The sequence below is a fragment of the Triplophysa dalaica genome, chromosome 25 (genome assembly GCF_015846415.1).
Source record: "Triplophysa dalaica isolate WHDGS20190420 chromosome 25, ASM1584641v1, whole genome shotgun sequence".
Taxonomy (NCBI): Eukaryota; Metazoa; Chordata; class Actinopteri; order Cypriniformes; family Nemacheilidae; genus Triplophysa; species Triplophysa dalaica.
The window spans coordinates 13,585,622-13,604,283 of NC_079566.1; the positions used below are offsets into that span (position 1 = coordinate 13,585,622).

General features: G+C 36.3%; 1 protein-coding gene across 1 annotated transcript; it reads left to right on the forward strand.

Moving 5' to 3' along the window:
* Positions 1-1,678: 1,678 nt before the first annotated feature.
* Positions 1,679-5,941, forward strand: LOC130415818 (CMP-N-acetylneuraminate-beta-galactosamide-alpha-2,3-sialyltransferase 1-like). Its single transcript, XM_056741774.1, has 7 exons — positions 1,679-1,799; positions 4,097-4,481; positions 4,845-5,038; positions 5,119-5,298; positions 5,387-5,432; positions 5,523-5,648; positions 5,732-5,941. Exons 2-7 carry the CDS (start codon positions 4,206-4,208, stop codon positions 5,897-5,899), a joined length of 990 nt encoding a protein of 329 aa, XP_056597752.1. The 5' UTR covers positions 1,679-1,799; positions 4,097-4,205; the 3' UTR covers positions 5,900-5,941.
* Positions 5,942-18,662: the final 12,721 nt, after the last annotated feature.

Sequence of the window (18,662 nt, forward strand, 5' to 3'; positions counted from 1 at the left end):
CCCACCCCCCCCCCCCTGGAATATCTCCCTAATTCTGAGGTCTCAAGGTTGGCAAGTATGTAGATTTATCGGTTAGCTCCAGCTGAAGAGGCGGGAACGGTAATGGTTTTTACGTCTTCCTTTTCCAGCGACTTTGAGTGTTTATGCTTTCGAGGTTTTTAAATAACCTTGATATGTGTTTGGGAAGATGTTCTGTTTATGTGTTGTTGATATGTCGAGTGTTTTGTGAATTATATTTAGTTTTTAGACTAATGCTAATTGCAAATTGGGATATTGTTCAGAAATAGCTAAATTCGTTTATTTATGTTGCATGCAATGTATAAAGTAACTGTGATGAAGAAGGCAGTGAATTGACGAGGAGGAGGGACAAATTGTCCTTGTTAAGCAGTGTATTTATGGGTTTATTGATTTTGATATTTTGAACATTTTTTTTTTTTGATTAGTTGAATACTTTTGTGGATACTTACCTATTATGTTTGATTGTACCTGTTGAAGAACTATGAACGAAAAGTTTATATTATTTTAATGTTTAAAAACAGAAAATTGTTACATTATTTATACCAACAGAGAAAAAGCTTTGTGTGGGCGTTATATCTCCCCTTTTCAAGGTGCAAGTAAGCAAACTTTAGCGGTCACAGTCCTGTCAGACCCATGTCACTATCAAGCTTTCCACTGTCTTTCTCCCCTGGGATTATTAAAGTTTTTCTGATTCATTAGCAAGTCTACTGTTGTGTATTTTCACAACAGAGTTTTGACTTATCTTATGTGTTCCGAATGTGTTTTTATACTTTACTAGTATCCCACATTTAAATGGGAAGCTTTTTATATCTTGTATGTTATACCTTTTATACCGTTCTGTCATTACATTCAACGTTTTCATTGTTAACAAAAAAAAAACATCCATCCCCCGCACTTTTGAAAAGCTTGCTACGCCCCTGCCATAATCGTCTGTCTTGGATAAGAAAGAATGCATGCGTCACTGCTTCTGAATTAAACAGCAACACATTTTTATACAATAGGGTTATTTTAAATAGAAAAACGTACCATTATGAACGTAAATATGAATAAAATAAATAAAACAATGTTGGGAATATTTTTATCTATTAAAAATAATCTTTCTCATCATTTCCATTTTACTCAGAAATTAGTTTTTATTGATTCAAATCGTCATACTCAACGATGCTTTTTGTATGATTCTGACCTTCTCATACCCAAGTCATTTTTAACAAGATTGATAAAGGGTACTGCCGCGTAAAAAATCAATACTTGCCTATCGTATTTTCTGTCAGTTTCTTACTTCTAACCTAGCTATTCGCCAATCAATCGCAGATAAAAGAACCTTGGTGTGAAAATTCGTATCCCAGTGAAAATGAAAGAATCGGTTCAATACTGTTTACACTGAGATGAATCTACATGGATTGTAGTGCAACAAAATTGCGCAACAATGAAACACGTCCCTCTAAATGGTTGTAGTCAGACGATTTAACTAATAATAATAGCTAATTTGTGTTATCTTTAAAAAACGAACAAGCTTCTCTCTCTCTCTCTCTCTCTCTCTCTCTCTCTCTCTCATCCTATCCCTCTTGTTCTGGTTATCTTTCTCTCATACTATCTTGTGTGTGGACATATGCTTCAATTGCGGGTCACTCCTTTAACTCGCGCTCGGTGAAGATTTTTCCTTTAGGCTACGAATTTGTTTGCCCTAAAACATGGAGTTATTGACGGGACGCCCATTCTTCAGTATTTTTCATTCAATCAAACAGCGCCGCACGGACAGGATCAAGACCTCTGGCTTTATTGTGAGTAGCCTATAATATTCGCTAATTTTCTATCACATCTCTGCATTCTCTTTTTGTCTATAAACGAATTTCATTGAGGATGCCTTGAATTACAATTGAAAAAGGTACTCAGTTTGAGGATTGTCCATTTACTCGATAATCGCCAGTGGTGCAAAGTATTTGTGAATCATAAACTGTACTCGATCGTTTACCAGCTTTGTTTGCAGGATCATTAACTGTATTTGTTTGCTTTTTGTATTTACTATTGAATTGAATTAATTATTTTTAAAGTAAACATTTGAGCTTGTACAGGTTAAATATAAATGGTATTGGCTCATGTAACCTTTTAATTAAGGATCTATCCTTACACAACAGACTATTGCTTGCTGGTTCTCAAGTTCACTTCAGTTCATCTTTATATATTTCCCGAAGGAAATTTGAGAGATTTTTACATCATCTAAAAGCTGAATAATTAAGCTTTCCATTGATGCACGAGTTGTTAAGGATAGGACATAAGAGAAATAGACGTTTATAACTTTGGAATCTGAGAGTGCAAATAAATCTAAACACTGAGAAAATCGCCTATAAAGTTGTCCCTCAGAGGCACTTTAGCAGGTCATCCACTCACAAAAATAAAGTTTTAATATATTTAAGATAGGAAATATACAAAATATCTTTACTTAATATCATAATGATTTTTTAAACAATAGAAAAATCTATAATTTTGACCCATAAAAGGTATTTTTGGCTTTTACTAAAAATGTTTCCATGCTACTTAAGACTGGTTTTGTGATCCAGGGTCACATATTACCTTAAATTAAAAAAAACTTTACAGCTGTTAAATCAATGTCTAAACCGGTTTGTTTTGCTGAATGAGTTCTATAACAAATGCCAGAAGGGAAATGTGAAACTCATTATACAATGAATCATCTTTTAATAAGCACTGAGCTTTACCAAAACCATCTATAATATAGCTGGGCCATAATGCTTCCTCCCAATTATTGTATTTCGTTGATTTACAATTCTATAAATACAATTCTTGTTTTTCACATTTAGAGAATTAAACCAGCACAGTTGTGAAAAAGATAACAGAGACTCAATGTAAGATTTGTAGACCATGCACATCGATGACCTAACCACATTGAATGACCTTAAAGTCCCCGTGAACCGGAAGTTGCGATCATTTCTACTCGATAATGATCAGTGGGGCAGGGCACGGTGGCTTAGTGGTTAGCATGTTCGCCTCACACCTCCAGGGTTGGGGGTTCGATTCCTGCTTCCGACTTGTGCCATGGGTTGGCACTCCATCCAGGGTGTATCCTGCCTTGATGCCCGATGACTCCTGAGATAGGCACAGGCTCCCCGTGACCCGAGGTAGTTCGGATAAGCGGTAGAAAATGGAATGGAATGGAATATATATATATATATTTATATATTTCCTATACTACCCTAAATTAAAAACTTTACAGCTCATAAATGAATGTCTAAACCGGTTTGTTTTGCTGAAAGGATTTTTATGACAAATGGCAGAAAAGAATGTGGAACTCATTGTACAATGAAAAATCTATTAATAAGATCTGAGCTTTACCCAATCATTTTTATTTGCATATTCTGACACATTTCTTAGTGAAAGGGACTATTGTTGTTAACGGATACTCTGCCCAAGACGTCATATTTTTACATAATTTGAGATGGAGACATTTCAGGGCGGAGCATTTTCATATTTTAATTAAAGATTGTGAGTGTACATGAATTTCCCATTCCATTCCATTTTCTACCGCTTATCCGAACTACCTCGGGTCACGGGTAGCCTAAGCCTATCTCAGGAGTCATCGGGCATCAAGGCAGGATACACCCTGGAAAATTAGGCCTACCCTTATTCAATCTTTGCAGCCCCCCTCTCGCAAAAAATCCCTGTATTTATAGAAGAGGGAAATGTATTATCTAAAACAGTACCCAGAAACTTCAACTGTTCGACACTCTCAATATCCTTCCCATTCATGCATGTTTTCCCATTACTGAATGAACTTCCTGAACTGCAGGAGTTTTATCAGATCAGGTGAGATGGTGGTCTAGTGGGTTAAACCACTGAACTGGTAAATCAAAGGTTGCTGGTTCAATCCCAGCAGCCACCACCAGTGTGTCCTTGAGCAAGACACTTTACTCCATGTTGCTCCAGGGGGATTGTCCCTGTAGTATGTGCACTGTAAGTTGCTTTGTATAAAAGCGTCTGCCAAATGACTAAGTTATCAGGCTGTCTAACACAAAAACCATCAGTCATACTTTTAAATTAATTACTTCTTTCTTTGTTTTTTTAGATTCACGGGATTCTTCCCATGACAAGACGCAAAAGTGTACCAGAGGAACCTACTGAATTTCTGTGCACAACATCATACCCACAGTGCAATAACAGATCAAGGACGCAAAATGCGCTTTTTTGGTCCAAAACTGGTCAGCGTGATCATTCTCATGAGCACTGTCATCTTCACTCTCACCATATACAACGAGCCTTACGATCATTTAAAGCAGTTTGTCAACAATAAAGTATCAGAGCGTTTCTTTGAAAATCAACTATGTGCGTGTCCGGACCGCTGTTTGGCTGCAATGAACCATGACTTTAAAGAACGCTTCAGAAAAGATATTTCACCTGTGCTGTCTCTCAATAACAGCGAGCTCTCTCAAGAAATCAATACCTGGTGGCAGGTGAGCACTAGGCCAAACATCCACTTCTTGATTCTTATGCTGCATTCATGACACCTCGAAAGTGGGATATTTGGAAAGCAACGCCTGGATTTACTAACATTAAAGTATTTAGTAGCATTAAAACATTCCCAGTATTTGTTAACATTTAAAATAGCACCGTTTCATAAATTATTTCCATGGCTGAAGTATGAATTATCAAATTTCCGAGAGCAATTGAATGCGCATAGGACAACCTCAAAAAAAAGTTTGCAGATTTAGTTTGTTCTAGTTTAACAGACAACATGATTGAAATTTTGACAATACTTGACTTTTCTAATGATTGAATGGGAGAAACTGCTAAACACTTTTGGTATCCTTTCCCAGCATCTACAGTCCAGCAGGTCCAAGGCTAAATACCAGCAAGTGATTAAGGAGCTGTTTGCGGTCATTCCCGGAGAGGGACACTATAAAGACGCTGGTCCACATCGCTGCCGAACCTGTGCTGTGGTGGGAAACTCTGGCAACCTTTTAGATTCCCACTATGGCCCTCTAATAGACTTCAATGATTTTGTCATAAGGTAACTCTTTTACTCGCATGATTTTAGTTGCGACTTATGGAACTGTGTTCATCACAAGTAGACTATTTCAATGTCACCAGGATGAATAAAGCACCAGTTGAAGGCTTTGAAGATGATGTGGGATGGAAGACCACACACAGAGTTATGTACCCGGAAAGTGCCGTCCATCTGGACAACTCCACCCATCTTGTGCTGTTACCATTCAAAATGCTGGATATCCAGTGGGTTACCAGTGCTCTAACCAACGGAACAATTAAGAGGTGATGATGGAACAATAAAGTTTCATAAAACAATTGTGTTTAATTCAGTTTTGATTTCTTGAGATGTTTGATTCCCATTTCTCAACAGAACACGGTTTAAAGTTATAGACAAACTACAAGCCAATAAGGACAAGGTGTGATTAAATTGATTTTGGGTTTTAACCATAAGCCAAGCAAGTTCAATTCTTCAGACATAATGCGACACACTTTTCTTTGTCATACAGACGATGGTTATGCATCCGGCTTTTTTGTACTATGTGCACACCACATGGCTGCATATTAAGGCTCGAAGTTCATATCCATCCACGGGGTTCCTGGCTCTTATGTTTGCCCTACACATCTGTGACGAGGTAAATTTAATATCCACATCACTCACAAGTTTTTACCAATCACTTGAGCGGGTTTGCTTTTAATGTTGTCTTTTCCGATTTAGGTCAATGTCTTTGGATTTGGTTCAAACAATAAAGGGACCTGGCACCATTATTTTGAAGAATCGCCGAAACGTTTCAAGGGCACCGGTCACCACAGTGGAGGGATTGAGACCACAATGATTAAAGAGATGAGAAAAAGGAAAATAATCACGCAGTACACAGGGTGGTGAGAGACTGAGACTTTCAATCCATGTACTGAATTTTTACGTCTATGATTTAAACTTCATTATGTTCCCCACATGATGCTATTAACCTACACACAAAATGTTTCCTGCTTGTCCAATTTACTTAACTAACTCAAGTTGTATAGTAATGTATAAATCTATAATACAATGAAATGTAAGTTGCTTTGGATAAAAGCGTCTGCCAAATGCATAAATGTCAATGTAAGTTAAATCAGCACAATTCTTGGAAAATTTGGTCACAACATGACTTTTATATTTAGTAATGTAACTGAATCCATTCATATTGGGACAACATAAAGTAGTTAAGTTAACATAAATAGAAACAATTGGGCAACTCAACTCAACTCAACTCAACTTTATTTATATAGCGCTTTTTACAATTTTCATTGTTACAAAGCAGCTGTACATGAGACACATTTAATACAAGTATAAATTCTAAAGCAGCCCCCCCGGCCAGGCAGATAGTGCAAAACAATATGCAAACGGTGGTGAGGAACCCAAAACTCCCATCGAGAAAAAAAACCTCAGGGGAACCCAGGCCCAACCAGGGGATTCCAGTTCCCCTCTGGCAAAAGCTGCTGCCTCTGCACAAGCTCAACAGTGCTTGCACAACAAGGCTTAGTAAAAATATAAAAATTAAGGATTAAAGATTATCATTAACAATCTAATAGCATTTGAAATGTTGTAGGAAAAACAAAGTTGTCGCGTCCTTTATCCAGCTCTATCCTCTTAGCACTTGTCAGGTCACCGCTTTCCATTCTCAGCTCTGCCATCAGGTCTGGGCATGAACTGCATCCTGCGGTAACCTTGGAACAAAGAGACAAGACTGGCTGAGAGTAGAGTACTGTTCTGCACTCTTTGATGCAACAAGTGCATCATTTGTTGTTGGATGTGTTCCTGGTTCCGGTTGATCTAGATAATGCAGCCTAAATCCTCTGAGGATTAATATTATGGAGGTGTAGTGTATGCAAGATTAAAAAGATGAGTCTTTAGTCTAGATTTAAACTGACAGAGTGTGTCTGCCTCCCGGACCGTGCAGGGAAGAATATTCCAAAGTTTAGGCGCTAGATAAGAAAACGATCTACCACCTGCACTTGATTTTGAAATTCTAGGTATTGCCAACTGACAGGACCCCTTAGAGCGTAATGTACGTGGAGGTCTGTAATACAATAGAAGTTCATTCAAATACTGCGGCGCTAGACCATGTAGGGCTTTATAGGTAATAAGCAAGATCTTAAAGTTAATGCGATGCTTTATAGGTAACCAGTGCAAGGTTGACAGAACCGGGGTTATATGCTCATACTTTTTTGTACGTGTAAGAACTCGAGCTGCCGCGTTTTGAACCAGTTGCAGTTTTTGTAATAGGCCCGCAGGGCAACCACCTAGAAGTGCATTACAGTAATCTAGTCTTGATGATTGGGCAGAGATTGGGCAGAGGACTTATATTTCCCTGCATGCTTTGCGAATAAGTAAGTGTCATTTTATGCATTTTTCAGTAAAAAGAAACACTTAGTGTTCAATATTCATTTATCTTTAAGGTTTTGAAGAGTTTGTTATATTTTTAAGTGTTGTGGTTACCATTGTTCAGAAAAGCGTTGCTTTGTGGGCGGTTACATTTCCATTTGAATTGCTGTAGAGTTTTGTTTACTATATATCTTCTTATTGAAGATGAGTAATGTCATTTAAGGTGTTTGTTAAAATGTATGATTTGATATAACAAAAACAAGAGTTCTTTCATTAAATAATTTACATGATAGAAATTGGGTTTTTAAGATTGGTTTTCTATAAAATATCCATGTTAGCAATCGAATGTCATTAAGTCAATGATATAAAGAAACCAAGACTCTTAATATGATTCAAATAAACAACATTTTGTTAACTTGCTGTAAGTATTTTAAGTTCACTGTAATGTAAATAAAAAACAAAAAGATATGTTACATTTTGCAGACGCTTTTATCCAAAGCGACTTATATTGCATTACACTATACATTTATACATAGGTATATGTAACCCCCTGGGATCGAAACCACAACCTTGCATTGTTGACGCAGTGCTCTTAGCTACAGGAAAGCTGTAAAAAGTTTAATTAAGTTGAACATTTCGTTGAGTGTGCTGAATGAAGTCAGGATTGTTTTTATATGTACTTGCAAGGATTTAGTATTCATTTTCATGCCAGGTGTGTTTGTCGTTTGTCATTATTGTTTCGAAATAAGGAGTGTCACTCATTCAAAGGAATCATGTAGATTCCTGATGTATTATCTTTGTCTAGTTTATAAAGGGTGGGACTTGAATATCTCTTGATTGTACTTCGTTAATATTTAATTCAAATTCACCCTTTCAAATGAAATGCTTGTATTAAATTTGCATTATGCGACATGTTGTCATATGTTGGAAGCTGCATTTTATTTACACTGATTTGGGCGGAAAAAATATGTTGTAAAAACTATTACAAATATTGTTAAGATGCAATGCAATGCAATTATCAACCAGGAAAACTAAATCAAAGGGTGTTTGTTATACAACATCAAATCATTATTTTTTACCAACAGATTTGCTTAATAACAAAATGTCTGACAATGCTATGGTTGTTTGCACAGATAACAAGTTCACACTAATAAATATTATCACACAGTGTCTAACTGTGAATACGATATCAATTGATCTCTTAGGCACTCTATAAAGTATATTACTCACATGCAATAAAACAATCACACCTATCAAACTAAATAAGCTGTAGTACACTTTCTTTATTAACACCCAAGAATAAACCATTTAACATCCACAAACATTGACCAAATTGTCTGCGGTGTGCTATCTAGATTAATCATTTATAGAATGTTTTGAGCTTTCAGATTGAAAAGCCTGACAACTTGTGTAAGTGTTGCCTGTTGTGTCTGTATTTGCTTTGCAAATGTAGTCCTCCGAGCTTTGTTGTTTAAAATATATAGACAACGGTTCCTCAGTGAGAGAGAAGTTCAGGCCAACTGATGAATAACAATTTAGATAATGAAAAATGTTTGCTCATGGAAATCTGGAGTTGTTGGTGATGTACACACGAAATCCTGCAGGAGGCAGCATCGGTCTTCAGTGGACAAGAGAGTCATTTCTTCTCCTTATTTTGTGATCTGACTGAGTTTTTAAAGTTGTCATTTAGAGTAATTATGAGTAGTAGTAATAGTAATGCTTCATTTATAGGAATTGATAAATTCACAGTACTATGGGTTTTACATGATAAGTGCTTACTAAAAAGTACAACTAACATTTCTCTGTTTATTTCTGCAATCATTGATTTTATAAGCTGTTCAAAATTTACATTGCCTGATTTTTGGCTGTCAGACCGGTCGATCCCTTTATCCATTGATGTGAAACAGTAATATTATATGCTGTTTTAATACACAGATCAAGTCTAAATTTCAAATGCGTCGGCCTTGTGTGAATCCTCATTGTTGCTTCTAATGCGATAGCAGAGTTTTAGCATAACTTAACGATATGACAACATAAAACAACAGCTGCTTCCTTTGTTGCACGATAATTGTTAAGTAAAAATATATGCTTTTATTTGTACAAAAGCACTTACGTCCCTTTAATCCATAACATATTGAAGCTGTATTTTACTGCTTTGCGAATCTTTCTCTCCTGTTGTTTGTGGGTGTTGGAGGCTATGCGTTGTGATAAGGTGACGAGAAGAGACATATGCTCATTTCTGTCCTAAAAACAAAAATAGATAACATGACTTTGGGTCACCCCTGTTGGCTGTCGCTTGGCAACATCTCACAGAAACTTGGAACATTTATTGGCAGTCATTTATGATAGAGTGACGTTTATAGGCAGCTGCTAAGCAGTGCTCACAAACAAACAACCCAAACATATGGTGATTTATTTCAGTATGTATGTACAACAAAAACTTCAGACTAAAGAGCAATTGAATGATGTTCCTTATTTTTGATTGCTCCAGACCAAAGCTGTTGGAGCAGAAATGCAATGACAGCAAAAGACGACCCTGATGTCTGTGAGCCCAACCTCATGAGATCTCAGATTTCCGATAATACAATCCATCTACCTCTGCTTGTGTAACCGAATAAGTCTCTGTCAATCATAACCCTATAGACATTTTTGTGAAGTGCGAAGCTGTCGCTTAAATTTTGTGTGGTGTGATTTTAAATAACAATGGCTTGCGTATAGAGACACAGCCATGCATGCAGTGCTCAGTAAAATGAGCCCATTCCCTCAAATGCGACTTTGTGCACTTCAATTTTTTCTATTAGGGCTTATATGTCAGAAAGTAATGAAGAAGAGAGAAATCTGAAATGAATTTATCCACACACACTTAACAAACAACTTTTTAGATCCTTACAGTGAATGTGACTGTGTAGATGGATTATGTCTGATGATAATTGCATTCAGTTTTTATTTATAATGTAGACAAAATACATTGTGCATTTAAAAAGTGATGTTAGAGCTGAAGAAACTCCTAAATTTTAAAGTTTTAATGAAGGAAATACTTGAGGTGATATGGAACTCTTTGAAGGACATAAACAACGCATGGTTTAATCCTGGTCCTCAAGAACTTTTGGTTTCAAAATATTTATGACCGATTTTGTTAACAAAATAAAAAAAAACTACTATTAAATAAATCAATAATAACTGAACGTGTCAGTGTTTTCATTTTGCAAGGTGGTCTATACGTGTGTTTATCAAAGATGTCCCCATCAAAAAAAATTACAAAAGTGATTTTTTGACTCCATAGAAAGCACATTACATTCAAGTAAGTGTCTACTTTATGGTTTCAACAACTAAGTTTTTGATGAATAAAATATAAATATTTGGTTGAAATAATGTGACAATGTCATTCAGTTTATACATATTAGAATGTATAAAAGAATAAGGGAACATATTACATTAAATTGTAATTACTTTAAATGAGTAAAACAATCTTATTGACAAATCCTAGGATAAAAACTAATTAGCATTTGGGGTAAAATTAATTAGTCTTTTAAAATGTCTCAATATGCTTGACAATATTGTTACACTGAATTGCATTTTAGTGGGTGTCTTCTGTAAATCAGGGAAAAATATATTAAATTTATTTAACTGTTAATGCAATGCTTTACCAGCTGACCTACACTCATACTTTTAGACACTTTCTTAAACCTAGTAGCTTGAGTTTAATGCAAAATAAATATAATACAGTTACAAGATGCAGAGCAGAGCAGATCTATCAATTTAACTTTACTCTGGATCTTTGTAGATGTGGTGAGAGAGCTGTTGTAGTATGCCATTGTGTCCTGTATCATGATAGGGAGAGAGGAAGATGAGGTGAGCAGAGAGAGTGAAGATATCAAGGATAGATCAATTTGAAATGTAATGGATGGAAGCCTTGAGATTGATTTTATTGCCTTTTCTGGTGGTCAGTTATTTACTTGGCTGTTGAGTGTGAGCGATTTTGTGCGTACGTGCATGTGTCGCACATTCTCTTCTCTGTAAAAGCTGGACCTGTCGCCAAAGGCAAGGCAAGTTTAGTTATAGCACATTTCATAGGGGCAATTCAAAGTACTTTACATAAAATGATTGACAGAGAGAAATAAAAAGTATCATTAAAATGTAATGATTTAAGATCACAAACACAACTTTAGATTTAAAGAAACTATAATATAAAAGAAGTTTCTCTAAATCTTGGTTTGAGACAAAACATCTGATTCTGGCTATGTTTCTGTGATGGTAATATGCTGATTTGCTTATTGCTTTGACATGAATGATGAAACTAAGGTCAGACTCTAAAATGATGAAATGATTTACTTACTTTGTCTTTAGACCTCTTAAGTCAAGATAAGTGTTTACCATGTTAGTTTCATCCTTGTTACCAAATACAATGACTTCAGTTTTGTTTTGATTTAACTGAAAGAAGTTTTAAGTGAATGAAGTACAGGTGAGATATGAACAAATCACGATAAGCTTGAGAGAACATTCACATGTTATTTTATCACCATGAACACATTTAGCCATTTTCTTGCCTAGCAGGATTACAACCTGGCTGAAGCTTTGCACCTGCAATCTTACACGGATTTGAAACGTTTACATCCATAATCCGCTTTCATAGTAGACGCTTGTATTTGATTGAATGGAATTGTTTGTAAATGTCAATGTCTTTTTATACCCGTACGACTTTCTTTCTTCTGCAGAACACAAAAGAAGATATTTTGAAGAATGTTAACCCCCGTTGACTTCCCTTCTATTAAGACAATTCACAAAATGTCTTCTTTTTTTGTTCCACAGCTGCAGGTTTTGAACAAAATGAGGGTGAATCAGTGATCTCTCCAAGCAACAAAAGCAAGTGGGTTAATGCTCCGTTTTAATTGGATCAAACAATGTGTATTTTAAACGTATATAGCATTGTATTGTATTTCTGGAATTATGATTACAAATCTGCTTTCTGATCAAAATCCTCCACAATCTAGAGATCATCCTGCCCCCGAGGGCTGCCCTGCCCGATTTATGTTTTGTATTAAGTAAAGGCGAAGCTACTCATGTTGTCTCCCTCTATCAATAGCAGATACATTAGTGATATCTACCATGTGCGAGAACACTATTCATTTACCTCGACCTGTCCCTGCAGGGGTGCACGAGAGCTTGTAGGAGGTAAAGAGCTGTATCTACTTACTCCTCGCTGGGACCCGGGCGTCAAGCTCTTGGTAATCGATGCTCATCGAGCGGGGGGGAAAGGAGGGCACAAGAGGGAGGATAGGACAGATGCCAGACAGGAGAGGAATCAGACTCACAGACTTTGTTCTTTGCTCTTATCTTTGATAAACTAGACTTGTAAATGATCTTTTGTCAAGTCTTAACCTGGCAGCAGTGTATAATTGTTAAAAATTGATGACCTTCGGCCAAGATAAGAGTGTCTGACTGATTTAAAACCTAATGAACATGTATGTCTACCATTCCGTTTACATTCATTTAAAGTGAATATCTATAGTGTTTCTGTAACTAAACCGATACATGATACACCCTTAGAAGTAAAGATAGCAAAAAAGGTTCTTCCCAACAGTGTCATGGAAAAAACATTTTTGGTTCCCCAAATAATCACTTTCATGATCTAACATCTGAAGGACATTTATTTTTCAGATGTAAAAAAAACTGTTTGTGGAATACCTGTGTATCTACCCTGACTTCAGTCCATCATTTTCTTAGAACAACATTAGGTAGTCTAGAGGCCCCTAGTGGACAACGTGTGAATGACAGGAAGATCACTAAGATCCCAGAAAATACCACACCCTGCTTGAGCATATGCAGTGTCTTTATCAGAGAACAAAATCTCACGTCAAATGAAATCTTTTGGGTTTTGTACATCTGTGCTAACATCCGCACCACCTCTGTATATATATGTGTGTGTTTAAGGGAGGTATTTCTTGAGTTGTTGTGTAAGACTGGCTAAAGGTCGTTGTGTGGGATTCGTCAGTGAGGAAAACCTTGGCATTTATAACCTGCATCATCAAAACACACACACATACTCAGCTGATGCTTGCAAAATATTTTATTTCCAAACAGGCGATATTTTAAGACTTCTTAAGAACAAGCAAACTGATCTCAAATACATTAGCATAGTGCTTATGTAGCCTATCTTGTGGGACATTTTGTTCTTTTTAATGTAATATAGCATCTACTGTTGTTTTTACAACACAATCTTACGGCATAACTGTTTTACTAGGTGGCTAATTCGAATGAATTCATCTGACTTGTATATTTAAGTACGATCTGCTTTCGCTCCGGTTATGTTATGTTTAGGGTTGAGGTTTCATGGGGTTTCATGGGGTTCAGGTTTGGGGGGCTTTTATAATTTTAACGCATGTGGCCTTTGTTTTCTTCCTTTAATTAAACACTATTTGGAAAATGTGAAATTAATGATTTTTTTTTTTTTAGGGCGGGGCTGTTTTTCTTTTTTGTTGCTGACGTCATGTGGTGAAAAGTTGTTGTTAAGAGGGGGAGAGGAGCTTAACGTTTTGATTAAAGATTACAAGTGCAAATGAAGTTGCCCTTTTAAATTTTTACAGAATTTATTCACCAGTTGGAGGACGTAATTCATTGATTTTGAAGTAGTAAAGACATTCATTCACTAATTGTCTTAATTTTAACCTAAAATCTTGATGTTGATTAAAGAAATTATTAAATAATTGAAGAATGAACGCATTACCTTGCAAAACAATGTGATATACAATAAGCAGTATTTATTACATATTATTTAATTGAAAATCTTTTTTTTAACAACATACACGTTTCATAATCGTTGTAGGAAATTACGCATCACTGGAACATTTGAAAGTGAACACCCTTGTTTTACTTACAGTGCTATAAAAACAAATTTGGCAATGTTATCGCAAACCATTGCTATGTGAACAGCTGCGATATTTTAATTTCATAAACTGTGCCATCCTAAAAGAAATCCATCGACTTGTTTAACATTAAGTCTAGAATATGCAATTTATTGTTGAAATAGATCCTGTAGCTTTATTAACACTACAATGTAAAGGTCATGGGTTTGAACCCAGGGAACACAAACCGTAAACTGTTCAAACGTGTAGCTTGAATGCTCTAAGTGGCTTTGAAAAAGAGCATCTTCCAGATGCATACATTTAAATGTGTGGAGCAAGTGCATTCAACCCTGGTGCACATTCGGAAGATGCAAGTTCAAAATCTCCATCGCAAGTCCACACCGCCTCCTCTTTGGCTCAATAAAAAAGTGATGAAGAAGCACCAAATGCTACCAACAGAGACCCAGGAAAGGAGTTCTTCTGCTTAACCATGTTTGCCAGGTATGATCAGATATCCCCTCCATTCTGAGATCCTGTACATGACTGGCAGACAGGAAGCAGCGTTCCGATGGAGACGGTGCGACATGCTGATAGAGTGAGTGTTGGAAAGAGAGCAGGATTCACAGAGAGTTGATCCATATCACCAATCAATAACTACTGCACTACATCTCAGCATCCTCAACTCGCAGCGCCGCTGACAGTAGCAGTCGTTCAGATACTCTTAACCTTGTATGTGGACAGGTTGTCGGAGCCCCTGTGGTCTGATTTGAATCACATCTTGCGGTTATTCTTCCTTACAAGAATTCAGTACCGTTATCAGGCGAGAAGTTTTTTCCTGTGAAAAGTTAAGCAGCATCATAAATTTTGTCGTAGCTTCTATCTGTTTATCTTCCTTGTGTGTTTGCATTTCTTTTAGCTGCAGGGTGAGGTTTCTGACTATCATGCGTAATGATTTTAATATCTCTGTCATAACAAGATATTGATTTGACACACCATTGCCAACCGATCCTGACGTCCATTCAGTTATTTTTTTGCCTGAAGCGGTTGTCTGTTTTGGGATCAGCATGTTCTTCCACTGCATGCGAATAAGCTCTCACACCTTCAGACGGTTTTGTTCTCTTAATGTCACACTAGCAGGTTTACCAACCCTGTTGCTCTATTGTTTAAATTTTTTTATTCATTCGATGTTATAATCATTATCTGCAATGTCAAGTTCACACGATTAAAAGTTCATTTCGCAAGAGTAAGCATATTATTAAAACATGAAGCGTGGCTCCTTTAAGAGACACTCAAAGGGACAGTACACCAAAAAATGAAAATTCTGTCTTCATTTACTCACCACCTAGTTGTTTTGAATCTGTTTAAATTTCTTTGTTCTGATAAACACAGAGAAAGATATTTACACAATTGATTGTTTCAACCAAACTGTTTGAACTGTACCATAGTAAAAATTGCTTTTAAATGTCATTGTTCTGTTGAACACTAAAGAATACATTTTGAAGAACATAGGAAAGCATATTTGGTGGAACTGTCCCTTTAATTTCTTTTGCTTTGGTGTTTTTTGTGCGCTAGTAATTCAATTCAGTTTATAGAGTTTTGTTTCCTTATGCAGGAATAAAATATTTAAATAAATATGAAACCTCATAAAACTTACTTTGTTTATTTATTCTTTTTGAAAACCTCAGCTGTCCATCTCTTAGAAGAATCTGTGGCATCTGTATTTCTTTGTGTCGCTTTAGTCTCAATTGCTTCCTTCTGTTTAATTGTTTCTTCATTCTTGAATGGTCAAGTCAGAATTGTTTTATTGTTGCTGAACACATTGGTCAGTGTGTGCAGGACCTTGTGTGTAATTCTGTTCAAAGTGAGAGAAGTTTGTTTTGTTAATATGTGCACCCTCTGTCACCAATTCAGTGACGACCTGTGACGCCATTGTGCGCAAAAGCACTTGTATGTACATGCGTGTGCTTAACTTAATCCCCCCTTCGTGCTTCGGCACGTGTTTCAGAGTCGCTTTCTTAACCCTGTGACCTTTGTTTTGTTTCTACCCCAGCATGCATCTGTGAAATAATTGAGGCACACTCCACGACTTCTTTTCCCGTGTTTTCTCGCTCTCTCTTTCCTCAAGTGTGCTTTTAGACTCCTGTTGTTCATCATGCATTGCTGCATTTGTAAGCTCTCCACAACCATCATAAAAAGGTCAGGCAGGGTACAATTGAACAATATCACCTCGGGTTCACAGGTTCCCACCGTGCGACTCAAATCCTGATAGATTTATTTGTGTTTCATGTACACGGCTGATTATCGTAGATTTTTTGATGAAAAAATAATGTGAATGTGAGGGATTCTATTGCTTTTAGAAATTGTGAGAGATGCACAGTTTAGTTGATCTGTTTGTGAGAGCTGCTCATGTCTGGCTGGTAAATGTGTTCTGTAAACATGATTTTCTTCCTTTATTAGATGCGAGACCAGCTGCAGGTGAAGCTCGTACATTTTTCTGTGATGATCATACAGGCAACCTTAGGTCAAAGTGCATCCCAGGGTTTAGACAGGGAAAAATTCAATTTTATTATACTCACACACAGCTTTTAAAATGTCGAATTAGATCAAATTACACAGTGGTTTCACTGCAAAAAAATGACATTCTTGCTAAGCATTTGTGTCTTGTTTTTAGTAAAAAAAATATCTAAAACTTCTTAAATCAATATCCTACTTGACAAGAAAAGTGACCAAAGATATTAGGTCTTGTTTTATGAAAAATTATGTAATACTAGGTAAGTTAATGGTAAAAATAGGCAAAACAATTTGCCCATGGGATGAGAAAAATACACTTAGTTTGACCTTTTTCTCAAATACCTAATTAAACCCCATTGGCAGGTTAAACATCTTAGGTCACTTTTCTTGTCCAGAAAGTACATCTTGATTTAAGAATGTTTAGTTAATTTCTTCTACAAAACAGACAAAAAAAGAATTCAATGAGGAATGTGTTAAACTCTTTGAGCAAATGGATTATATTACATCTCACACTGTCCATTAATACTGTGATCAAACTTAATAAAAATAGCGAATTATTGCCTCACCCTGAATGTGACTTGAGTCTAACATTATAGCTTTTGACATTTTTATTGCTTTTCATATCATTCTCACCTTTTCATTTATTCCTTTCATCTTCTACGTTTCTCAAATCACTTAGAGGAAATAAAACTAAAAACAAATGATACGATTGTTTAATACATGGAGATGTAAAATGAATGTAGATTTGTCAAGGTAAAATAATCTGGGTACATTTGGTGAGAAATGTTTGAGTTCATATTGAGATCTTCAACAATATTGATTGCAGATATGACACATCTGAGCTCAGTTTGAGAGCTGAGAAACAAGAGAAATATTGGAGAGAATCTGTTATCAAAATAATGTTCTTATTTGATTTGGTTCCCTCATCGGAGGCCGTAAAGGAGTTTAGGACAATGTTATTAAACCTCTGTGTCTGCTTGTCTTTCTCTATGTGGTGTGGTCAGTAGTTGAATTCACAGCTTTTCATTACTGATGGAGAAGCTCTCAGGGCAGAAAGCCAGAGGTCAGATCGATATATTTGGTCTGCAGTCCCTGTTTCATTCATCTGACCTTCCAGCTCATGCACGCATACGTGCACCTCCCCACAGTGAGATAGACAACTTCAACACTCTGTGAATGTAAAGCTGTCTGTGGTTGAAGTCCATCCCATCCGTGCAATAAAGCAACTGAAAGCAATTACAACAAATGCAAAAAACATAAATGTATATGCTTTATAAGACAGAAAAGCATTTGTGGATTTGATTTCTCACTCCTTTATTTGTGAGAAAGAAGTTAAAGTCTCATTACGTGTTATACTGACAGTGTTTGATCATGTTGTAATTTGTAATGACTTCTGTCTTTTCTTTTGTCCCGAACACAGTTTGGGTGGAACGTTTGTCATCTAATCTGGTCCAAAGCAATGTGATTTTTTCTTTAATGTGTAGTTCCGTTCCTGGAAGCTGATTGGTTTATTCAGGAAGCTGCCAGGATGGTGTTTAAATCCGTCTCTGGTGATCACTGATCAGGTCACATGAACTAAAGGTAAAATAAGGTGTTTAAAGGAACAGTTCACCCAAAAAGAATACGATTTATAAAGCAATTTTTCCCACTAAGGTAGTCAAGGGTGGACAATAACCGTTTGATTACAAGCATTTTTCCAAACATCTTTCCCTGTGTTTATAATAAAAAAATATACATATTTGAGACAACTCGATTGTATATAGCTGGTTGTGTGGCCATGTAGACTTTGGACACATCATCATTTTCTCTATTCATTTTGATTTTGTCATTAATTGTGAAACTCATTTTGTCAGAACTGCTTGTTTTGGTCATGTTCGCAATATATTTGATTCTATATTGATTTGAGTCTGCTGTACAGTGACCTGAAAGTA

Bases quoted from the DNA above. Each gene is read 5' to 3' on its own strand.
- LOC130415818 (XM_056741774.1), top strand. From the start codon at position 4,206: ATGCGCTTTTTTGGTCCAAAACTGGTCAGCGTGATCATTCTCATGAGC. The intron at 5,299-5,386 runs GTGATGATGGAA...ATTTCTCAACAG, and splicing joins ACCAACGGAACAATTAAGAG to AACACGGTTTAAAGTTATAG. The intron at 5,649-5,731 runs GTAAATTTAATA...TTTCCGATTTAG, and splicing joins CCCTACACATCTGTGACGAG to GTCAATGTCTTTGGATTTGG.